The sequence below is a fragment of the Sceloporus undulatus genome, chromosome 4 (genome assembly GCF_019175285.1).
Source record: "Sceloporus undulatus isolate JIND9_A2432 ecotype Alabama chromosome 4, SceUnd_v1.1, whole genome shotgun sequence".
In the NCBI taxonomy this organism is placed as follows: Eukaryota; Metazoa; Chordata; class Lepidosauria; order Squamata; family Phrynosomatidae; genus Sceloporus; species Sceloporus undulatus.
In genome coordinates, this window is record NC_056525.1 from 97,157,811 (window position 1) to 97,182,712 (window position 24,902).

Consider the following 24,902-nt stretch of genomic DNA (forward strand, 5'->3'; position numbering starts at 1 on the left):
TTTTGTGAGCTATTTAGCTTTCTCTGTCCAGGGTGACCAGATGTCATTACTGCAAAGGAGGTCAAGGCACCACAAAATGTAGGGCATTAAAGAAAAACGTAGGATGTTACAAAATAAAAGCTAAAAACACTAATATAAACATACTTTCAAAATATAAATTCAAAATGGAGAACATTTTGGAATTCCTCCTGGACAGAAGCTTGAAATGTAGGACATGGGCTGGAACAGGAGGGTGTCTGCTCACCCTATATCAGACAGCTCGGGTACCACATCAAACTACAGACCCCAGGATTCCATAGGATGGAGCCACGGCAGTTAAATCAGTGTGAAACTGCATTAATTTGGCAGTGTGGCAACATCATAGAGGTGCATATATATAGTAGAAAGAATGCAGTTTGACACCACTTTAAGTGCAATGGATCCATCCTACAGAGTCTTAGGATTTGTAGTTTTGTTAGCCACCAGCACTCTGGCAGTGAAGGCTAAAGACCTTTTAAAACTTTAAATCCCAGGATGCCATAGGATGAAGCTACAGCACTTAAAAGTGCTGTCAAAGTACATTATTTCTACAGTGCAGGTGCACCCTTGGTCATGTGTATTTAGCGCTTTGGAAAAAGAAATCCTAATTTAACTGAATTAGTAGGAATAAGACCAGGATGTCAGTATTAGGCTATCAGCAGCTTGTATATGATATCACAAGGTATCAGATGTACTTTAAATTGCCAGTGGTTTCCAGTGTAAAAGAAATGAAATGTGGGTGGAAAAAAATGGAGATCGATAGAAAGAAAGGGGGGGGGGGGGGGTGAGAAAAGATTATTTGAGAAACAAATATTATTTGGTGTTTAAACATTATTTGAAGATTAAAGATCAGAATATCCCTTTTTGGATTTTTTTTTAAATTAAAGCTTTACAAAGAATGCAAAACAATAAGTTTAACAATGTCCAAACAGCAAGACATGGATGTGATTTTTGTTACAAAAACAATCCACATACTGATGAATACGCAACAAGGCATCTAAAGTTATTGTGCAATTGCCATTATAAAAAATATCCTTATTATTGGTTTAAAGATCAGAATACCCTTTTGGGGGGATTTTTTAAAAAAGTAAATATTTACATACAATGCAAAGCAATGTTCAAAGAGCAAAATGTGGATGTAGAGTATTTTTTGGCAGGAGAGGTAGCCAATGAAGAAGAAAAGGGAGGTGGGGGAACCCACATTGTTTGAGAAAGTATTATTTAGAGTTTAAACAAACATTGTTGGAGGTTTAAAGATAAGAAAGATAAGAATACATTTATTGTGGACAACGGATGTTTATTATATTTTTGGCAGCAATATCTGTCTGTCGTATATCTATATAGATGTAGATATATCTAATATCTATCTATCTATCTATCTCTAGACATGTATATCTAGATAGATATAAATTAGATATATATTCATCTGTATTTAGATACAGATTGATCTAGATCTGGATAGGTATAGACAGACGGATATTATATATATGTACAGTATATATATAGAGAGAGTCAGAAATGTGTTTCTCCAAGGGGCTGTTTGCTGCTTGGTCTCTATATTTCTGTAGCTACTACCAGGAGGGTTGTCCATGAAGTTGGGGAAGGAAGGAAGGGCGGGTCCTCTCTTCACAACCCCTTTTCTTTCCCACTCCCTCCCTGCTTCCTTGAGAGTTGAGCTTGGGAGCTGAATTCAAATCCCCTCCTGGAAGGAAGAAAAAAGAACACGGTAAGGGCAGGAAATGGTGGAAATGGGCTCTTAAAATTGGGAGGAGGGGGCTCTTTGGTGGGTTATGATGGAGTCCTTGGATGCAGGAACCCTGTAATGAACCACAGGGCTTCTTGTGATAAAGCCCCCAGCATAGTGTAGTGGTTTGGACGTTGCCACTCTGGGAGACCTGGGTTCGAATCCCTGCTCGGCGCTGGAAAAAGGCACGTGGCAAGTCACACTGTCTCAGCCTCAGAGTGTGCCCTTTGACAGATCTTGCCAAGGAAACTCCATGATAATTATAGGTGCTTCCTAACGACTCATAAAGGCACCCAACACCCACCTAAAAAGAAGAAGGGGAAAGGGGGGGGGGGAGGAGGCTTGGAAGTGGGGAATATTTATTTCCAACTTCTCTTGTTTCAGTTCAAAAGAGGGCTAGGGTGGCCAGAGGGGTCCTCGCCTTACTTAAAAGGAGGATGAGGCACTGCCAAAATGGAGGACCTTCCAAGTCAAAGCTATCTATCTGTCTATGCATAAATATAAAACACTCCTAGGAATGGAGGGCGTTTTGGAGGTCCTCCTGGACAGGGAGGTGGAAAGGATGGAGGACAGGTCCTGGAAAAGGAGGACTCGAAAGCATACACACAACAACAGCAACAAAAGCGAATGCTTAAGCATGGACATTGGGCTTCCTTCCAGGACTTCCCTGGGGAGCTCTCATTTTCTACAAAGAAGACCTCTCTTCCTTGGATGATAATGACTGCTTAGGAATCTGAGGAGGCCAAAGAAGGGGAAGGGAAGAAAAGGCCTCGACTGGGGCTGACGGTTCCCCCCTTCCTTCCTTCCCTCCTTCATGGCCTCCTCCTCCTTTAGTTTCTGTTTCCTTTGTTTGCCAGGAGGAGTCTGAGGGCGGGAAAGAGCTCCATCCACAACAAGGCCTTGCTGCCTCAGAACTGCAGAGGGGAGGACACCCCTCTCTCCCCATTGGCTGGGGTTAGGGGCATGATAGGATCCCACTGAATGTGGGAAAACCACACATAACAAAAACACTTATGTTTTTCCCTGAGAGGACACCTCTCTAGGAGTCTCTTCTAGGTCCTCCAGGGCAACTCTGCCAGACATTGGCCATAGAATTGTGCTGGCAGAGCTACAGCTGCCAAGTGGAGAGTCCTCTCTAGGAATCGCTAGGTCTTTAAGTGCATCTTTTTGGTTAAAGTTGGCCATAGAGTTGCACCGGAGGACCTAGATGTTCCTAGAGAGAACATATTAATAAAATCTGTGAATAGTCAAAGCCACGGAAGTCAAAGCCGCAAATACGGAGGGATGCGTGTATAGCCCCCCCCAAGGCTCAGCTTGTTTTCAGAGAGCTCCTGCTGCCACCTCTTCAATGTTGTGTGCCTTCAAGTCCTTTCTGAGTTAAGGTGACCCTATCATGAGGTTTTCTTGTCAAGGGTTCTTCAGAGTGGGGTTTGCTGCTGCCATCCCCTGAGGCTGAGAGACAGTGACTTGCCCAGGGTTCAAAACAGACTGCAGAAATCATCCAGTTTGAGACTGCTTTAACTGCCCTGGCTCAACGCTAGGGAACTGTAGTTTTCTTTTTTTTTAAAAAAAATATCTTAATTGAGTTTAAAATATTTACATACATCACTCAAACAAACGATAGATAGCACATCCCAAAGCAGGGATGCTCTCCTTCCTTTTAAGTGTGACTGAATGATAATGCAGGAAAGGAATGGGGAAACATGAATACAGTGGTACCTCGGGATACGAAATACCCAGGTTACGAAATTTTCGGGATACGAAAAAATCCCATTAGAAATCATTGTTCCGGGTTACGAATGTATTTTCGGGTTACGAAGAAAATTTTTGGTGCTTTTCGGCGCTTTTTCGCACGAAACGCGGCTTTTCCCCATTAGCGCCTATGGCAATTCGGCTTACGAAGGCTTTTCGGGTTACGAAAGCGGCCGCGGAACGAATTACTTTCGTAACCCGAGGCACCACTGTAGTCAATTTGATCCAGATCATAGCCAGGGAGGGGGGCTGGATGATGGGAACTCTTAAGTATGATCCAGGGGGAAATGATAATGGGAACTGAGGGGCTCAGCAGACCACCTCTTTGGCGCAGCCTGCAGCCGCCCCTTTCCTTGTCAGGGTTGTGGCAACTACCTTTCCATGGCACAAAAAGAAGCTGCAAAAAGTGGTTCCTTTTTGCACCACGGAAAGGGTGCCGTAGCTGCGGTGGCAGCGGCTTTTTGCTGCTTCTTCAGTGCAGCGCATGTAAACCCTGCATCCAAAACACAGTATGATGCCTCCCACCATCTGGTCAGGCGGATGGCATGGCGGCGGAGTTGGGGTGGTCATCATGCAGTTGCCACTCCCCCACACTGCCCCCACACTGGCTCTTTCTGCCGGTCTGCAAAGGCTATGAGTCCGCTGTTCCTGACAAATTCTGTAGATAGTTATCTGGGTGTAAGTCCACTGGATTTAGTAGGGCTTGCTTTTAAGTACAAATGCATTGAATTGTACTGTCCACCATCTAAATTAGGAGTGGAAAACATTGGTTCTCCAAAAGTAGTTGGACTGTAACTTCAGTCATGTCTCCCCATTGGATTTGTGAGTTACCTCTAGTAGAGGTTCAATATCTGGAAGGCCTGACAATCCATTTGTGTCTAATACAGATTTGTTGTTATCTCTTCCTTTTTTTTTAGGTTACAAATGGCTGATATTAAATCCCGATTGACCAAAGAGGAGAAGAAAGGGCTGATAGATTTATTGGGAAGCAAACACCTGTGCCTTTTGTATAAGGGAAGTGTTCATGGGTACAATGCAAACATATTTCATAACATCTGCAACCGACAAGGCCCAACTGTAGCTGTGGCATACAACTCAAGTGGTTATATTTTTGGAGGTTTTACTGTACTGAGTTATGCTTCCTCTGGAACATATTTAGTTGATGAAAAAGCTTTCCTCTTCAGATTGAAAGGGAAAGAAGAAAAGCTTTGCCCACTAAAAATCCCAGTCAAAAATGCCAGTCAGGCTGTTTATGATCATAGCAGTAGCGGTCCTAACTTTTTTGGTGGATCTCTGATACTCCTTTCACAAAATAGTGCCGCAGTAACCACAAATGTTGATACTGGCAACTACTTATTCCTTGGAGAACACCTACATGGAAATAACTATGCCCTTTTAGAATGTGAAGTATATCGTGTAGAAGGTGAGTTGGAATAAAGAGATAAGATTCTGTGAATGGTGGTCAACCCATTTTACATTTTCATTTTTTCTTTTTAAAAATATTTCCCCTCAGATGTTGATGAAAGGATGGAAAAACCGTGGAGGACGGTTATCTGGACATCTGGGTAAGTTGATTTCAGACCATCAATCTGACATTATCAAACTTTTATACAAATTAATTAATTACATATACATAGTAATTAATTGTCAACAAATGCATGTTTATATTTTGTAGTACTTGTCAAGTCTTAATGAATGTAGAGGAAAGGGTCCAAAAAAAGATCCCAGGGTCTAACGGCTAGCATCTCTTTTGTCCACCTCAGCTTGACTGAGAGGACGCAGGCTGCTGCCACACTGCAGAAATAATGTCATTTGACATGCTTTGACTGTCATGGATGCCTATGGAATCCTGGGCTACAATTGTGGAGATCAGGGTTTGAATTCCCGCGTATCATGTGGGAATTCAAACCTTGATCTCCAGAATTGTACCCCAACGTTAAATGTTTGAGAGAATAATAGAAGTTAATAAAGACAAGTTCATATTGGGAGACTAATACTGTAGGGATGCAGAGAAGGGCACACTGGGGACAAATCAGTATTGCAACTGAAAGAAATATATTAATATTAAACATATTAAAGCAAGTATGAAAGATTATACTACTTACAGGATGCTGATGTTCAGACAGAATGCCTAAAATTGCCATTTTCATTTCTTCCTACATTTCTTCTTTTTCATTTCTTTTGGTGCTTGAGTACATTTGTGAGCTTATTAATTCTTCTGCTAAATTGACTCTTTGAAAATGAAATTGGCTGAAATATATGAACCACTGGGCAGCATAGAGTAACTGTACTCTAGCTCTATAATAATTTTGTACAGGGGTTTTCCTTCCCGCCCACATGCTCAGTCTTTTCTTTTGTTTGTAAACAGGCTTTTTGCCTTTTTATTCTACAAATAAATCTTTAGAATTACATGTCAAGGTGGCTAATAGATATAACTGTGTTTTGCTCTGTAACAGAGAAAGAAGAGAACTGATGAACCAGATAGCAGCTTACAAGCCTCGTTTGAATTCAGTGCCACAGTTTCGAGTTCTGTTCCTAGGGCCAGTTGGAGTGGGCAAATCCAGTTTTTTCAACTCTGTGAAGTCTATTTTTCGGGGCTACGTGACAAGTCAGGCCATAGTAGGATCAGATTCTACCAGTGTGACTATTCAGGTTTGCTCTGCACGGCTAAATCTAAAGTCACTGTAAATTTCATTACTTGTTTTCTTCCTGTTTCAGATACATTTTTTCAGTCAAACTTAGTCAAAAAGACAGTTCTACACTCATACTTCAAATTGGGCAGTGGCCAGATCCACCACACTGAACAAACTAAATCTGCTGAGATCCCAAGAAAGTTCCATTTCATGTTTAAAGATCTCTGTATTACTAATATAGGAAGAATTGTTTGTTTTCCCTTTAACAAAATCCAAACCATGAAATAGTACAATTAAATTTGTTTTCTGAATTCTCTTTGCTAAGTTTTGATTCCAATGTCATGTAAGTAGCAACCAGAGCAGTTTATTTCATTGGTTTATTTCATAGACTGTTATCCTGTAGTTTTAACTGGAGTATGAAAATTTTTCCCAATAGTCATAAATGTGATTGGATGCATTAAATAAGTCCATCACGAGCCATTTGAAAAATAAATTCTCAAAATAATAATAATAATCATCAACATGAGAAGCAGGAACAGGTGTTCAGTTCCATATTAACCTGTCATGTCTGTTTTAGGATTTTCTCTCACTAAGTTGTGATGTCGTCCTGTGGTGGTAGATCAAGGTTTCCCACAGAAGCAGGCACTTGGGGAAAGCATTTGCCTGCTTCTCACTTTCTCCAAAACTCTTCAGTGACTTGAGGCATCATTCTATGCCCCCCCCCCAATATTTAGCATGTTTATCTCTCCTGTTCATCTGTTCATCTTGCAAAAATATTGTATTGCAGTATTATATTGCAGTATAAATATTATATTTATATTTACACTGCAATATAATACTGCAATATTATATTTATATTTACATTTCAAAAAATACTGTTTCCATGAAGCACATCTGATAATATTAGTCTAGACAGAGAAAAGATGAAGTTGCATGTTTGGCTGACAAGTTAAAAGGCAATGGTTCATTGATGCTCAAAAATGTTCAAGTGGGGTTTTTACCAGGTCCAGCAACCAAATTTATAATTACAGGTCTTTATGAAGATAAGAAATAAAATATAGTTTTTGTTAGAAGATTGTTTTTAAAGGGTTACAAGTGACTACCAAACAGACAAAAACAAAACAAAACTTTGTAAAAGGACTAAAAATCCCTTCCAGTGCTGCCCTAGTCAAAGTAAGCTGACAATGTAATTAGGGTGATGGATTGCCCTGCACTTTGCTTCCCGTTCCTCAATTAAAAACAAAAATTGGTGGTATTCCTGGTCATCCACCAGGGGAATTCCACCCATTTGCTGGTAGCTAACAGTCTTGGCACCACACTGGGTGATTAGTCCCCCTTGCTAAGATGTTAAGGAACGTCTCTTTGGGATGTCATAGTTGAGCTGCAGTTTCTCTTACGTAATTTGGAATATTATTATATTGTAAAAGTTTCTTTATACCAGTATTTGATAATTTACTGTTTACATATATTTTTTAAAAAAACAAAATGGATAGGATTGTATTTCAATATTGTTTAATTTGCTATATTTTTTTTTAAAAACAACAACAACTCAACAACACAGTACAGGACCTATCAAATTAAAAATGAAGACAATGGAAAGCCACTACCTATCATCTTCTGCGACACTATGGGACTAGAAGAAAAGCTAGGAGCTGGACTGGACATTGATGAAGTCCCTAACCTGTTACAAGGACATGTCCCTGACAGGTATCAGGTAGGACACATCACTTGTTCTGAGGCTCATTTTTAATTTAACAAATCCTCATGTACCATGAATTTGTGTTTTAAATTCCTAATTAACTAACTGAAGAACGACATTTTTAATTTGTTGCCTGCTTTACTTTATTGAACCCTTTACTGTATTGTTTTGTATTATTTATATGTATTATGCTATTTTTTCTTAGATTGTACTTCATGGGCAGGTTTTCTTTATCCATTTTATTGTTCATATGTACAGCGCTGTGTAAATCTACAGCGCTATATAAATAAAGCATAAAATAATAATAATAATAATAATAATGATAATGATAATGCAGACTTCTCAGCTCATAATTGCAGTACACAGTTATCACATCAGTTATAGCCTGTTGCCTGTGACTTGATTTTCTAAACTGATTAGCACATGCCAATCTCTGAGCATTACAATTGCCTGAAGGCTGATTTGTCTGGCAAGCTACGCGACATAATGTCCTTGCTATACAACCTCATCTTAGAATCATAGAATCATAGAGTTGGAAGCGACCACAAGGGCCATCCAGTCCAACCCCTGTCATGCAAGAAATCTCAATCAAAGCATCCCCGACAGATGGCCATCCAGCCTCTCTTTAAAGACCTCTAAGGAGGGAGACTCCACTACACTCCGAGGGAGCTTGTTCCACTGTTGAACAGCCCTTACTGTCAGAAAGTTCCTCCTAATGTTGAGGTGGAATCTCTTTTCCTGTAGCTTGCATCCATTGCTCTGGGTTCTAGTCTCTGGAGAACAGAAAACAAGCTTGCTCCCTCCTCAATATGACATCCCTTCAAATATTTAAACAGGGCTGTCATATCACCTCTTAACCTTCTTTTCTCCAGGCTAAACATCCCCAGCTCCCTAAGTCGTTCCTCATAGGGCATGGTTTCCAGACCCTTCACCATTTTAGTCGCCCTCCTTTTGACACGCTCCAATTTCTCCACATCCTTTTTAAATTGTGATGCCCAGAACTGGACACAATATTCCAGGAAGTGTCTGACCAGAGCAGAATATAGTGGCACTATTACTTCCCTTGATCTAGACACTATACTTTTATTGATGCAGCCTAAAATTGCATTGGCCTTTTTAGCTGTCGCATTGCACTGTTGACTCATGTTCAACTTGTGGTCTACTTGGACTCCTAGATCCCTTTCACATGTAGTTTCATTCAGCCAGGTGTCGCCCATCCTATATCTGTGCATTTCATTTTTCCGCCCTAAGTGCAATACCTTAGATTTCTCTGTGTTGAATTTCATTTTGATAGCTTTGGCCCAGCTTTCTAATCTATTAAGGTCATTTCATCCTGTCCTCTGGGGTATTAGCTACTCCTCCTAGTTTGGTGTCATTTGCAGATTTGATAAGTATGTCCCCAACTCTGTCATCCAAGTCATTGATCTTCTACAGTGGCTTTCAATAATAAAAATTATGTGGACACATGCTCAGAGAATAGATTCTTATGTTGAGTGGTTTGAATAAGCTTAGATTTGGAAGTGTTGGTCTGATTTTGCTTGGGAGAGTGAATCAGCATTTGGTCTTGAAACCATGACCTATCAGGAGCGACTCGGTGCTGAGTATGTTTACCTGGGAGAAATAAGAGTAAGTAAGAGCTGTTTGGCAGTGGAAGACACTCCCTTGGAGTGTGGTGGAATCTCCTTGGAGATTTTATACAGGCTGGGTGGCCATCTGTAAGGAGTGCTTTGATTGTGTCAGGGTTAGACTGGATGGCCTTTGAGGTCTCTTTCTGTTCTTTGATTCTATGACTCGTATCTGTGGTTGTAGTCCTTGCTCTTTTGGTATATCAAATACATATGTAGAAACATACATTAATTTGTTTAAACATTTTGAACCACTCTGTGTGCTTCTTCCTTTGTCTCACACCCACTCTGTATTGCCTTAATCATAATTTAAATGATGATACAGTTGCCCCTTATTCACTTAAAATGATGTCTTTGACCCAAAGGCTGTAGTCCCAACAGAGGAAGTCAGTAAAAGCTGCTTTGAGAAGGTTGAAGGAAATCACTTGCTATCCCAATATTCAGTATTAGACTGGCCTGGTGGGAACAGGTCCCTTTCCAATTTAGGAGATTATCACATTAGCTTTGCTGCTGGGATAGACCCGGGATGTAGCATTCTTAAGGTGTATCTTACTGCATTCATCCATTGCTGGGCAGTATGCAGCCCATATGGAATTGTCCTGCATCTTTTCAAGAATGGGAAAATCCCGTTCTTGAAAGCTGTGGGAGAAGCCTGGGTTGCATATGGGCTGCATACTTGGTGACTGGTGAATGTGATAAGATCTGCCTTAAGAAAGTTACATCCCGGGTCTATCCCAGCAGCGAAGCTAATGCGATAATCTCCATAGATTATTGTACCTGTTAAAAAGGCTATCTTTATGCAGCATTGAACTCAAGACAATTTATAGAGGATGGTCCTTTTCTTGAAGGACCTTGCAGTCTAATGTTAAACACAGGGAAAATAAGACAAGGAAGGGGAGTCAGTTAAATGACACAACCCTTCTCCTCTGCATAATGAGAAAACAGCAGATAATTCTTACCTTCTTGTTTCTTGTAACACATTTGTATATCTAGAACACATTTGTTCCTTGATAAATGTTTAGACTATAGGGACTTATTTAGCATTTTCTATTAACAATCTGATTCTGTCCTAGCTGTTTTCTCATATTATTGTTGCTGTCTTTCTCATTTTCAGTTTAATCCATCTGCTTCTATGCAGCCAACTGCATCAGGCTATGTCAAATGTCCATCTTTGAAGGACCAGATCCATTGTGTGGTTTTTGTCATTGATGGATCCAAGATTGAGATCCTTCCTGATAATCTGGGAGGAAAGCTAAGAGAAATTCGACGAAAAAGTAACAAATTTGGTTAGTTTTTCACATTTATGTTTTGAGCAGCCTGAAACCAGTATTTTATAAAGTTATGCTGTTATTTTGCAGTACTCTCTGTCCCTTAGCATTGGATGGGAGCTTGTGATCCTCTAAATGTTGTTGGATTTAAGTTCTCTTAAAGTGGATCAGAGATAATAATGTTGCAGTTGAGCAACTTGTGGAAAGAAACCAGTTATTCACACCTGCTATATCATAAGCAGTATGTTTCAAGTTGATGGTTTTCCAATGATAGGAGAACACTGGCCTTCTATTGTAGGATGAATATTGGTTGTACTTAGTTTGGCATTCTGACAATGGCATAAAACATCTCCCTGGAATTGATATTTTAATCGCAGATAAATCATTAAGGAATATGTTGTATGGTGGAATACAACACATTCTCCCTGGCTGGAATTTCTTTCAACCAGTGGTGCACATCTGAAGAGACCCATGAGTTTTCAGATTAGATTTGCTCCATTTATATGGTCAATAATTGTGCTTCAAAGTTAGGATGCTCACTGGTTATTGGATGCAGAGTTTACACGCTAGAGTTCGGCTTGTCTGGCCCATGCACCCTCCCCAGGAACAATCTTTTTCATTTAAAGGGCAAAGTGTGCTACCCAGAATTTGTACCATTTGCTCTCAAGCAAGTTTCCTCCCCCTCAACAGTACAAAATCCAGTAAGTTGGGAACAACTTCAACGCAAGCAACAACAACAAATCTGAAACACACGGGCCAAATAAGGGAGCTTCTGGCTGCTGTGGGGAAATGGTGTTCAGATGATGCATGCCCCCAAAGCAGCTGGGAGCTGCTCTGGTGCCGTGTTCCAGTCCTTTGGACTGGATCAAAAAGGAGCAAATAAAGAGAAAGGAGGAATGGATTTACCAAATCTGCAAATTTATTATAATGCCAGCACATTTATCTGGATTAAGGATTGGATAAATCTAAAAGAAAAAAGACTTCTTGCTCTAGAAAGTGCTGGTTTGGAAAGAGGGTGGCATGCTTACCTGTGTTACGATGAGGTCACAAACTGTAATTTTTTTAATAAACATGTAATAAGGAAAGCTCTGTTCAAAATATGGAACAAAAATTATATATATATATATATATATATATATATATATATATATATATATGATATTCTAGCTAAAAACGGAGAAGAAGAAAGACTAAAAACAATACAGGAACTACAGGAAGAAGGAATAGAATTACGATGGTTAACACATTATCAAATTAGAGGAAGACTACAAGAAGATATTAAGAATATAGGAATTGAAAGAGAAATGAATTAGACAAAATTATATTTCAAGATAACTAAAATATACAAGATACTCCTCGATATAGAACTGAAAGAAGAGACTAAAAGTAAACATGGTAAAATGGATACAGGATACGGGCTGTCAAATAACATTAGAAAGTTAGGGAAAAGTTTGGATGAAAAATTTAAGATTTACTAAAAGTGCTTACCTAATAAAGAACTATTATAAATTGTTTTATAGATGGCATCTATCACCATTAAAATTGCTTAAGATAAGAGGAAACGTTTACAACCCAATGCATCTTATTATCATATGTGGTGGGAGTGTATTGAAGCTTTTCAATTCTGGAATCTGATTCATGCCAAAATTCAGGATATTATGCAAATTGAATTTGAATTAAACCCTAAACTAATGTTACTAAATATTACAGAAGATATAAAAGGAAAACTAAACCAAGAAGAAGAAGGTGTTATTTTGTATTTGGTTACAGCAGCTCGCTTGATATTTGCTAGATATTGGAAGATAATAAGCATGGATTTATTTGAAGAATGGATTATGAAAGTATATGATTTATCTATAATGGACAAGTTGACAATGGTTATAAATGGGAAAACCGAGCAACAATTTCTGAGGAAATTGGAAAAGGTTAATAAGTTATGGGACTGAAAGCCCTCAGATTTAAGATAGAATGTTATATCTCATGCCTGTACTTTTCAATTAATAATGGAATATATTAATGGCAATATAGGTGAGCTGTAAAATCTGAGAACGTATAAAGAAAATATGTTTCTGTATATAATTTACTGTGATATACTGCTGGTCACAATGTAATTATAACCAAGTTGTTATTTTAAACATAAATTAAAATAGGAAAAAAAGGGGGGGGCAAATATAATCTGGCTCCTAATGGCACTGATGTGGGACCGCAGTAGCAGCCTGTTTTGGGAGCAGGCCATGTGGTTGTCATGGACCCAGCCTGATCATGGCGGCAGCAGCCTCTGGCCACTCTTTACCAGCCCTGTGGTTTGGTCCAAAGTCACAAGCCTGCATTTTGTCAAAATGTGGTTGTTCTCAGTTCAGGTGTTATTGGAGAGACATTCATGCAGGCAGGCCCCATCTCCTTCTGTTCCTGTGGGTGCTCCAGAAAATAAAATTAAGTTCCTTTAGCAAGATATAAAGAAGATGCAGCAAAGTGGAGGGAAAAATCTATCTTGGAGGTAAAAGACTGGATACTTAAAGTATGTGATTTTATGAACTCTGAAAAATTAACACAAATAATTCAAATAAGAGATTTGGATACTTTTCAAAGAGATTGGTACCCCTTGGTTAAATATTTGAAAAATAATTTGTGAGAAAATTGGATATTAGGCCTGATATGAAATATTTTTTTCAAATTGTTATGTTTTTGAGGTAATATAGAGCCAAAAAAATCTGTATTCCACTTAAGTTTGTGTTATCATATTCACAAGGTAAAATGGTAATGAATAACTTTAATAGAGGAGAAAATATTTAATACTTGATAAAACAAAGTTCAGTGTTCTGGTAGGAAGTAATTTCGTTGTTTGTTTCATAATTTCTTTTCATAATTCATTTTGTTTCTTTAGGTGTGCCACAACTTGTAATACTTACCAAAGTGGATGAAATTTGTCCATCTCTTGAAGAAAATGTTTCAGATGTGTATAGAAGCAAAACTGTTGAGAAACAGGTAAATGCTGGCAACCCTTCTCGGTATTAAATCAGTAAATAGGGAATATTTTGAACAAGCACTACTGCTCTTATGCTGTAAGTCTTCACTGAGCATGCTAATCTTTTCATTCATTTTTGCTACTGTATAGAAGGAATGCTTTCATTTTAAGGTATATCCTTAAATGTTGCCATATGGAATAAATGTTCAATTTGAACATAATGTAAGGCCTCTTTTGCTAGCTTTTTAAAAGGGGCCAAATGATACCTTATCTAATTTTTTAAAATCTTTTAAACTGTTTCTGCTATTTGTTGTTTTTACTTTGGACATGGACTTAGTTTTAGAAATAATGTGTGACATAGCAGGGAGCAGACACTACTGCATAAGCTCATTTTCCCTATTTGAGAGAAAGGTTAGGGCTGGTTTGGGCAAATCACATTCTGTAAGCCTTAGAGGAATTCAGTGGCAACCCCCCTATGAATAAATCTTTCCAAGAAAAGCCCATGACACTTTAGGGTTACCATAAGTTGGAAAGAACTTGAAAGGCACATCTGAACAATAACAGATAAATGGAGCTGGGAAATAATTCATTAAAAATTAATTTGTTACACCTAATTTGATTTAAAAAATCAGTATTGATTTAAGAAATCTTTATTTGAATCAGGGCTGGGGACTAGGAGTAAGGAGAAAAGGAGTACGAGGTTTTTACAGGAGTAGGAATAAGGAGTAACAAAATATGTTATTCCTTATTCAACAACAACAAGTTTATTGATTAGTCAGCTGACCATATCAGTGGAATTCAAAATACAGTTACAAAATACAATATATAAAATACAAGATAAAAAATATCAAAGTATCCGCATAAATTCAGAGATAGAACTGGATCACACTTAAAACTCATATAGGGGGTTAAAACAAATACAGACTAAATAAAAGCAAATTTAATAAAATGGGATACAAAATAAAATAGTCTAAAATATAACTGGCTAAAACAGAGTGAGAAATGACAATAAAATGTTTAAATGAACTCATTACCATGACATGAAACCTCATTTTGTATAATAAATTGATCTCTCAAGCGAGCAGCATCAACTATGAATTTATTTGCACATAGCACTATATGTATGTTCTTTCCAGAGAAAAGAGAATTTTGCGGTAAGATCCCAGTAGGTCATTCAATCCAAAAATGGTTGTAAAAAGTGTGATCTCTTTTTATCATAAAGACAACAGTCAAACAGGATATGTGGAGTATCCTCAATAGCTGGGGCTCCACAAATACATATTTTTTTTTATGCTAAGGTACTTTTTGAAACTGTCCTGTTCTTACCAGTGAATTCAGTTGTTTGAATCTAGCTCTGTTAAAGGCTGTTTTTTGCCTCTGTGTTAAATGCAACTCAAGATAATTTTCTAGGCCAAATATGATTTTATTTTTAGCTAACCAGTTGAAAGATTTACACCCAGCTAACAAGGCTATATCTGATTGGGTGCTGATGTCCTAGATCCTTTGTTTTAGGGAATCCTGAACTGCGTGCCTGGCTGAAAGAAAGTAAGAGGGAGAAAAGCCTAATTGGAACAGTACCAGGGATAGCTGACAAACCCAAAAATTATGGCACCCAATAGCCAGCTGTTCCTCTAGACAGAGTCTAGGGAATTTTCTGGAATCCATTTTAGAGATCCTTATTCTTGTTATATCATACATACAAACACCCACAAAAAACAATTTTATTATATTGCACTGGGGAAGGGACTGGGAGGCAAAGAGAGACACATAGGCCTGGTACAAACGGGTGGGAAGCGCCATCCTGGCACTGATTCTAGGGTTCGAGAGCATGCAGTGTCTACACGCTCCTGAACCCGAGTGCATCATCCATATGGGGGCCACCATAATGATGCAAGTGTGGGGCAACGTCTGCATGTTGCGGCGCCATGCCTGTGTCATCAACATGCCACAGTGCGCCAATGGCCAATGTCAGTAATGTCTTAATAATGTCTGCATTAACCTCTCTTGCGCCCGGTACATATCGGCCCTTTGCATGGTGACATGTTAGGGTTGCCTTGGGGCGGCGCATGCACACGCCCCGCAAATCTAGCACGTGACGAGGACATCGCAGCTGCGCAGCACCATCCACATGGTGTGTACAATTGTGCAGCTGCGCAGCTGTGACATCATCGCACTGTCTCTGGTGGTTTGCGATTGCGCAACTGCGCTGCAAAAAGGAGCCACTTCCGCATGCTTCTTTCTTGCTGCGCAGCATTGTCGCACAGTTTGGTTGCTGCGGCACTGCTGCAGAGCAAGGAGAGGCACCTCTTTTTGGTGTTCTCTACCACGCCTGAGATGTGGTTGGGCAAGAAAATGGAGTTTCCTCTGATAACCATTATGTGTTTATTTCCAATACAGATGCAGTTTGCAGCAGAAAGACTTGGCATCCCGTTGTGTCAAATAGTTCCTGTTAAAAATTATTCTTCAGAGCTAGACCTTAAAGATGATGTTGATATTCTGTTATTGATGGCAGTGAGGCAGATGCTGCGTTTAGCAGAAAGCTACCTAGATAATTTCCCTTTGGACAAAAACTCCTTGGTGGATTCATATTCTGATTCTTGATATGCTAACTGAAACTAGTTGAGCTTGGCTTTAATTTTTGTTTTTGATCTTTAATGCAAGTAATCAAGTTGATTATGCTAGTGAATGATTGAATGCATATTAAAGACTGAACGCTATCCTTAACAAATACATTGTTCCTGTCTGAGTTTCTCATTTGGAAGAAAACTCGCAAAAAATAAAAATTAAAATGGTGTTACACATCCCATTTTGTAATGACTGAATCCCTTACATTGGATTTTATGTGAACGTGGGTTAGGTCCACTGTATATAGGCTTACATCAAAAATGAAATCCATAGGCATCGATACTGCTGTTTGCAAATAAGTACCTCTATGCAGTTTGCAACATGTCGGCAACTAAGCCCATCTGCTTTCCTTTCTCACAGATGAATATTTTAGGCTGCATTCATATTAGTTGCTGGGAGGAAGTGCCATTACATTGGGCAGAACTTAGTGTCAGAGTAAATGGTGCGGTACAGATGGTGCAAAAGCGCCGTGCTCGTGCTCTGCTAAGGTTACGGGACTGCACAGCAACCGCATGGTCCCTAACCCTAGCATGTACTGGTGGTGACATAATGGTGGCGCCCTGTGTAGGCAGGCACCACCATTATGACGTCATGCATGTGCCACGTCCAAATGCCAAAGCATGTGTGACGTCTTCGCACCACCCCCGAGTCTGCTCCTCATTCCTGCAGCCACCAAATGGCTGCACCTGTCGGGGTGTCCCGGGGCATGAAGCCCCAAGGACACCCTTTTCTGGATCAAGGAGAAGTGGCATTTTGCTGCTTCTCCCTGGTTCTGAAAAGCACTGGATTCGGGCCTCCGTGCTGCTGGTGTGGCTGCCCTGGCCCCAATCTGTGGCACAAAGGGTCAGGTGCAGGTAAATACAGTACACATACAGTAAAGCATAAAATATTCACAGTCCCCAATCCATCACAAACATAAAAAATAATACTTATGCCAGCCTCGGAGCAGAGTGAGCGCCTGGTGTCGGCATGTTGGCCGTCCTGACTCCACCCCCACACTGCCCACCTCACCAGACATGAGTTGCACCAAAGAAGCGGTGAAAAGTGACTGGGGAGCTCTTTCCATGGCTCAAAAAGAAGTCACTTTTAAAAAACAACAGTGTTTTTTACCTGAGATGCACACCCTCCGTGTCCCTTTAGTACAATGCCAAATTTCAGATGTTTAGGTTTCACAGTCTTGAGCCTCTAGTGGAGACTGATAAACACACACATGTGCATGCAAACACACACCATGCCCTGTGACATTTTACAGATAAAAACTGGGAAATGTTTGGCCAAGCAATATCAGAGTGGGCCCAAGATGGACAAAATTACTAAAAAGGAAGAACAGACAAGCTGGGACTGATTGCAGCAGTTTGCTTTTGCCTGAGCCTACTGTAAGGGGCAATATTCTGCCCCCTCCTCACCACTCAGTTAATTGAGTTTACAGTACTTTAACACAGTTTGCAGCAAATGAAATAAGCTGAGGACAAATGGGGAAAGTGGGAGGAGGTGAGAGAAACCAGGGCACTTTAAAAGCTTCTGAAAAAAACAACAAAAGGAAACAGAGGATTAATCAGCGCTGTCCCTGCCACACCCCCCCTGCAGAATTAGTATAGAATTATGATCAATTGTAATTCTATAATATTACAAAATATCTCATAAGAAAAGCCAAAACAGAAGTTTATTTTTTGTGCGTTTTTCAGGCTATGTAGCCATGTTCTAGAAGAGTTTATTCCTGACATTTCGCCAGCATCTGAAGATGCCAGCCACAGATACTGGCGAAACGTCAGGAATAAACTCTTCTAGAACATGGCCACATAGCCCGAAAAACCCACCAAAAACTATGGATGCTGGCCATGAAAACCTTCTACTTCACAGAAGTTTATTTGTTAGTATTTTGAGTATCTTTAAAAACCTGATCAAGTTTGCCCTCTAGTGGAAGAAAATTTGAACACTTTTAATTTATTAAACCACTACATTGAGAGCAGTTTTTTCTTTCTTTTGGAAATGCTGGTTTTCCTCTGAGATGAAGCTATAAAACTAAGAGTTTTATGAAAAACATTAGAGGGTTGCCTTCAACCCCTTTCTATATGATGTTCCCACCTCCTGGCAGTACTTTTTGGCCTGTCTCACATCACTGGCACGAGGTACCCCTTAATTCCCCAAAAGACTGCCACCTGGATGTAAACTGCTGTTAATCATTCATCTCTTGTCTGGAAATGGTAAAACATAAAAACTATTAAATTCAGAATGCAGAACACTGTCTTCTACCTGTTACTTCTCTTCTTCTCAAGACTTACCTGTATGAGGGCATTGTCCCACAGTAGAAATTCTGCTCTCCACCATGCTTTATGCCCCAAATTTTTAGCACTGCAGTAACATAAAATTTCAGTAGAACATTTAGCACTTATTGAGACAGGGAAAATAATCCTGGATGAATCTGGATTGAATCTCTGCTATTCACATGTATCCCAAATGCACCTGATTAAGTTTGGGGGTGGGGCTGCAAAAAAAACAACAACAAAAATGTTTAACCCAGGAGAATTGATACCAGGCTTTCCCCCATTGTTTTTATTTTATTTTAAGATTTGCATTATCAGCAGTGTGAATAACTGATGCAAATAGACCTGGGATAAAACTCTGCATGCCTCGAACACGTTTCAAATACATTAGCATTGTTGACTCCATGCATATTTGAGTGCTGGCACATGTGAGCAACCAAACTCACCAAGATGTGCAAAGATGCTGTCCCACATCACTCCCACATCATTCTGCTAAAACAACAACAACAACATGTGAATGACCCCTTAGAAAGAGAGTTCAGAAATCCACAGAAAAGGAGCAAGGAAAACTATCAAAGGAATGTGAACAGAGCAGAATACATGAGTCCTAGTTATGGATGATTTTCAAAATTATTAAAGAAATTACCTTGGGAGAAAGATGGGATGACGATGATGGTGGTGATGATGATCATCACCCCCCTTGAGTTTCTATATTGAAAGGTGGGATATATGAAAATAATAATAATAATAATAATAATAATAATAATAATAATAATAATAATAATATCATCTCTCTCTGAAAGGTCAGGGAAAAAAAACATTTGAGAAGGGGACAGAATTCTCATTCGGAAGAGCAGGAAAGTAGCATAGTGGATGGAAGTGTTGAATTTCTCCTCCCACCATGACCCAAAAAGTTCGCCATACATGTGCAACTAATCCAGCCTGAACTCATGCTTCATATTGGCAAACAAGATGCTTATCACATGAGATTTCATGTCTCCCTAGTACTCTTTCCCAATAAAGAGGTTTGCCTAAGTTGGAAATTATGACTTGGGTCAGGAAAGAATTGAGGCTTTCTTAAAACTTACAGAGTTCTACAAAAAGATTTCTCATATGTATTTGGAATTGGCTTCTTTTTATTGGGAGATCATGGGAAAGATTTGGACTTCTCCTTCTCCTTCCCTCAAACTGTACTGTTAGCTCTAATACTGCTGGTGTATCATATACAAGTGACATATAGCTTATAAAATAAAGTAAGTTGGGGTGGTAAAATTGGAGACTGGAAAGCTTTAACATTTAAAATAGCATTCCTCAGAATTAAAAAGAGGTGGGTGGGAATATATGTCAAGTTGCCTGAGATGATTGCAAACCTGTAAATCAAACAGCAATGATTCCAGATGAGAGTAATAACTCTAACACATCTCTAGATGGCACAAGCTACTCATAAATCAGTATTTAAAACATGAACATAACATACCTCCAGTTGTGCTTATTTGTTATTCCAGCTCCAACCTTATGTTTTATGAAAATAAAGATTTTTGGGATAATAACAGCAAAATTGTTACCTACTCTGTATATGAGACATTTTGAAACACTCTTGTCCTTTCCTTAGCTTTCACAATGTATTCAAGATCTGAATAATACATTTTGACTAAGCCCTTTCCTTTTATAGAGGACTCCATTAGTAAGAGTTTCCTTTATTTTAAGTGTCCTTTAATTTTAATATTTTGCAAGTCCTTCAGAGACAGGGCTCAAACCCTCTGTCAGAACTGGAAATGAGTCAGACCATTGCTTTGTCTAGGGCAGGATTGTCAACTCTGATTGGCAAAGACGCTCCATGGTTTCTGGTTGGACTTTTTCCTGATCTTCCTGAAGTTCCCAGATGGCCTATCATCCAAGTCCTAACTAGGGCTGAATCTACATGAAGGTTGTATCTCAGCTCTACTGAGTTCAAATCCTGCTCTGGTTTGACCCCTTTACTGCTACATGCATCTGTTTTAATCCAAGCTGAAATCCCTGAAGATGCAAGCCACAGATGCTGGTGAAACGTCAGGAAGAAACTCTTCTAGAACATGGCCACATAGCCCGAAAAGCCCACAAAAAACCAAGCTGAAATCAGTTTGGAAAGTCCCATGGGAAGCTGATCATGTAGTCACATGAATGTTTTTGTTGTGACCATGTGTTCCCCATATTTGTCTATGTCTGGTTACACAACCATAGCAGGGGTTTTCTTTTGTTTGTTCCCACCATGCATGCACATATGCACATACTCAAAGAACCCTTCTCTATTTTCCATCGTTCTTGCCACCTATCTGCATCCTCTTTGGAAACATAAATTAGTTGGGGATCTAGAGTTCTACAATCCCAAAATGTGCAGAAGAATAAAGGCAGTTGCTGACCTAACTGTGGATATGAAAAACAAATATCATGATTAAATCCTCAGAATACTGCCTTCACCAAAGACATTGTGTTGGACCCAGTGAGATACTGCAGGAACTGAATATGGGAGCACTGTTCCTCCATGTTTTCCAAGCAGGTGGAGCTTGTCACACAAACATTCAAGTTAAAGGAGCCCTACTCCATTTTTCAACTTGCAATCTAATATGGGGGCTTTGGGGGGAGGAGTGTTAGGGAAACTCAACAGTGCCACCTCTTGCTATGCCCCCAGCTGCCTTGAAGGGTTCCTCGTTAGCACCAGCCACAGCTGCACTGAATCTGAATGTTGCACTACAGGACCATGACAAGTGATTAGATAATAATACTGATCCCCAAACCTCATGATCTCAATCTTCATTCCCCTTCACTACTTCTGGTGAAAATGTAGCAGACACTACCCCTCTATCTCACTTGAAGGATCTACAGCCATATGATCTAACTGTTTGCACAGCCAAGTTCCTAGGACTAGAGGTAAAGACTTAACAGACTCCCCCTCTGGATCCAATTGATGTGCATGGTGCCATTTCAGTCATGCTCCCTCTTCTGCCCACTTTATTTGATCCACTGAAGCAGTCATGGTTCAAGCCATCATCCATACCTTCATCTTCCAGAAGGTGGAGACCTTGTACAAGGTTCAGCAAGAGGGCACTGGTTTCTTATTTACTTACCCAGCTCCAAGCTCCATCATAGTGGAGACTTCACAGTTAAGGTAACCAAAAAACCTCACTCCATTCCACTGGATAGGGAAGGCTGCCATCTAGACTTCCTAGGTAGACACTTTTACTCCTTGTTGGCTTTGCGATTCTGGTAGCTACCTATCAAACATATAAAGCAGTCTACCAACACTTTGTTTGGAAGAAGCTCTCCTTCATACCCGTCCTGCTGGACGATCATAAGAATATTGCTATTCTAATTTAGCAGGAAGCCCATAGTGTAGCAAGCCAACAAACCCAAGCAGCTAGTTAGATTGTGCAGCAAAGCCCATGTCAGCATTGATCTCCTTGTGTTGCAATGCATGGCTCAGATTGGCCAGCCTCACAGAAGACATTTATACCAGGACTGATGATCTCCCCTTTGAGGGGGCCGGGCTCTTCAGCTGTAAGACACATGAGACAACCAATGCTTTATTTAATGCCCGTACTACAGCCTACAGGATTGGATTTGCTAATCAGCCCAGACAATCAAAATCTCCACCTTGACAGTCACACCAATCCTCTTAATCCTATTTCATTCAGCACAGGCCTACCACAAGTCTCAATACCACTAATCTTCCTCCTCTAAGAGGTGCTCCTCTGGCTGCAAGCATTGCTTTGACCATCTTTTTCCATCCATTTTTATCTTCTTGCAGTGACCTCTCATCCTTCCACACTGTCTGGAAGGTCACTTCAACACATAAGAGTGTATGTGTTAGGGTATGTGTTGAGGTAAAAAAAATAACAGCAGAGTCTTGGAGGTACTCTAACAAAAATAGTTTTACTCAGTGGAGTCATAAAATTGAAGCAAAAAAACACAGTAGAATGGCTCAGTACAAAAGAGCAAAAAAAACCAGAAAACCATAGTACAGCTTCTAGTACGTTAGCATACTACCTCAGTAATGAATAGCATTACCAGTCCCAGCAGCATGTACAATCATGGAGAGCAAAGTCAGCCAGCATGAAAAGCACTACAGATAGCAAACAATACCTGTATACTCTCAAAAACCCAGCAGACTTGCAAAGCAGCTATAGTCTGCAGATTGGCTATGATAGCTACCTGGCCTAATTGCCCAATTGCTCTCTCATTTAGTAATTGCAGACTTACCTTATTCTGGTTACACCTGCCATTTGCTACACCTTCATCTAGTCACAACTTACTGTGCTGACTTGCACATTCTGACAGTATCTTCCAAGGCTCATGGGTGTTAACCATTGTGTGCATAGACTAATTGGCCTGTAGTTTCCTGGGTCTACCCTGGATAACTTTCAAACAATTGATTTTATGTTATATTTAAAGAATTATCTGTTGTTGGTCATGGTACTATATATGCTCCTCAAGGTTTATTTTTTCCCATCCCCAATTTTCTTCTTCCATTTCCTTTGGACAACTTTCTGTTTTTTCAGGTCCACCTCATTTGGACCACAATTCCAATTTCTGAAGGAAACCTTTTAATATTTTAAATCTACAGCACTATGTAAATAAAGCATAACAACAACAACAACAACAATAACAATAATATCTAAAGGAAGCCTTTTCATCTTAACACTTCTCATCAGTCATGCTACTGACCTTTTGGACTTTATCCTGGCTTTTGTGATGCATTTCTAGTGAAGCCTTTATTAATGTGATTTTGAGTATGCCCCTAGTAACATGGAAGGATTTAACCCCTTTGATTCTCCCTTACAAATTCCATTTCACAATTTCACAATTTCTTTTGTTTTACAGAAGATTCCTACTATGAAGGCAAATAAAACTGTTTTGGAGTTCCCTGGCACTTTTCCTCTTACATTTTATTGACTATTTCCAATTGATTCAAACATGCTAATAACCTGTGCTAGAACTTGGACAAGTAGTACATAGGATTAAATCCAGGATCATCTTACTCTTGTCATCCCATTGATCATGATCATTTAAGATACCTATGAATGGTATGTCTTTATTTTATGCTGTACACACATTTATCCAGTCAAAGTGAAGGTAGTTCAGATCACTCATTGCTATGACTATCCCTTGAGTCTTTTGGTCAATGGGATGATACCATGTTTCAAGTACAAAGCACCATAGTAATTATCACCCACAGTAATTCTGTGGAGGAGTCAGAGAGCCAATCATATTATGGTCTTCTATTTGCCTCACCTTCCAACAATGTGGAAGACAATAGTGGGGCTGCTTTGACTAGCAGGCTAATGGATAGCATGCAATGATTTTCACATATGACCCTTAGATCAGAAATCAACACTTGTGGAATTGCATGCTAGGGGAAGGAAGTAAAATTTGTGTAACATTCTGCTTGCTTTGTTGGCTGTGTTGAAGAGGAGAACACACATTCATTAAAATGAGGAAATTTTGTTTCATGTTGATAACTAGAGAAGCCTTTCCATCCAAGTTGTTTTTGGCAAAAGCACAGGAAGGGAGGAACGGGAGTATGTTTAGCCTGGAGAAGAGAAGCTTAAGGGGTGACATGACAGCCATATTTAAACATTTGAAGGGATGTCATTTTGAGGATGGAGCAAGCTTGTTTTCAGCTGCTCCAGAGACTAGAGCGTGGAAGCAATGGATTCAAGCTACAGGAAAAGAGATTCCACTTAATCATTAGGAAGAACTTCCTGACAGTAAGAGCTTTTCAACAGTGGAACACACTCCCTCAGAGAGTGGTGGAGTCTCCTTCTTTGGAGGTTTTTAAGCAGAGGCTGGATAGCCATCAGTAAGAAGGGTTTTGATTGTGTATTCCTGCATGGCAGAAAGGGATTGGACTGGATGGCCCTTGTGGTGTCTTCAAACTTTATGACTCTATGATTCTAAGGCGGGTTACAGACGGGCAAAAAGGGATGTACTCATGACGTCATGAAGGTAGAGCCTTCAGACGGGCTTTCCCTGAATGCCGCCATGAACACGGCCCCCGCACGCCCCAAGCGGAAAGAAGCGGCATTAAAAAGGTGCTGCTTTTTTCCGCTTCTTTTCTGTTTGATACGTACCTGCGCAGCTCCGTCTGTAAGCTGCTGCACCGATACGTCAGAATTGCTACGCCGCAAATATAAGTTGCCGGTTTAAAAGCTCCGTGTCAGCTGCGTCCCATAATGGGTTGGGGTCCCGGGACATGCGTGGTTTGCAGCCAAGCTTTAATTGCAACGTCCGCTGCCATGCAGCTGTGGAAGCCGAGGCACAGCTGCGGCGCAT

At 39.9% G+C, this 24,902-nt stretch overlaps 1 protein-coding gene across 1 annotated transcript; it reads left to right on the forward strand.

The window, feature by feature from the left end:
- The first annotated feature begins 1,609 nt into the window (after window positions 1-1,609).
- On the forward strand, window positions 1,610-16,505 carry LOC121928917 (interferon-induced protein 44-like). The gene is made up of 8 exons (XM_042464236.1): window positions 1,610-1,744; window positions 4,432-4,937; window positions 5,028-5,079; window positions 5,971-6,166; window positions 7,709-7,861; window positions 10,586-10,757; window positions 13,624-13,724; window positions 16,102-16,505. The coding sequence occupies exons 2-8, from the start codon at window positions 4,439-4,441 to the stop codon at window positions 16,303-16,305; spliced, it is 1,377 nt and encodes a 458-aa protein (XP_042320170.1). The 5' UTR covers window positions 1,610-1,744; window positions 4,432-4,438; the 3' UTR covers window positions 16,306-16,505.
- Window positions 16,506-24,902: the final 8,397 nt, after the last annotated feature.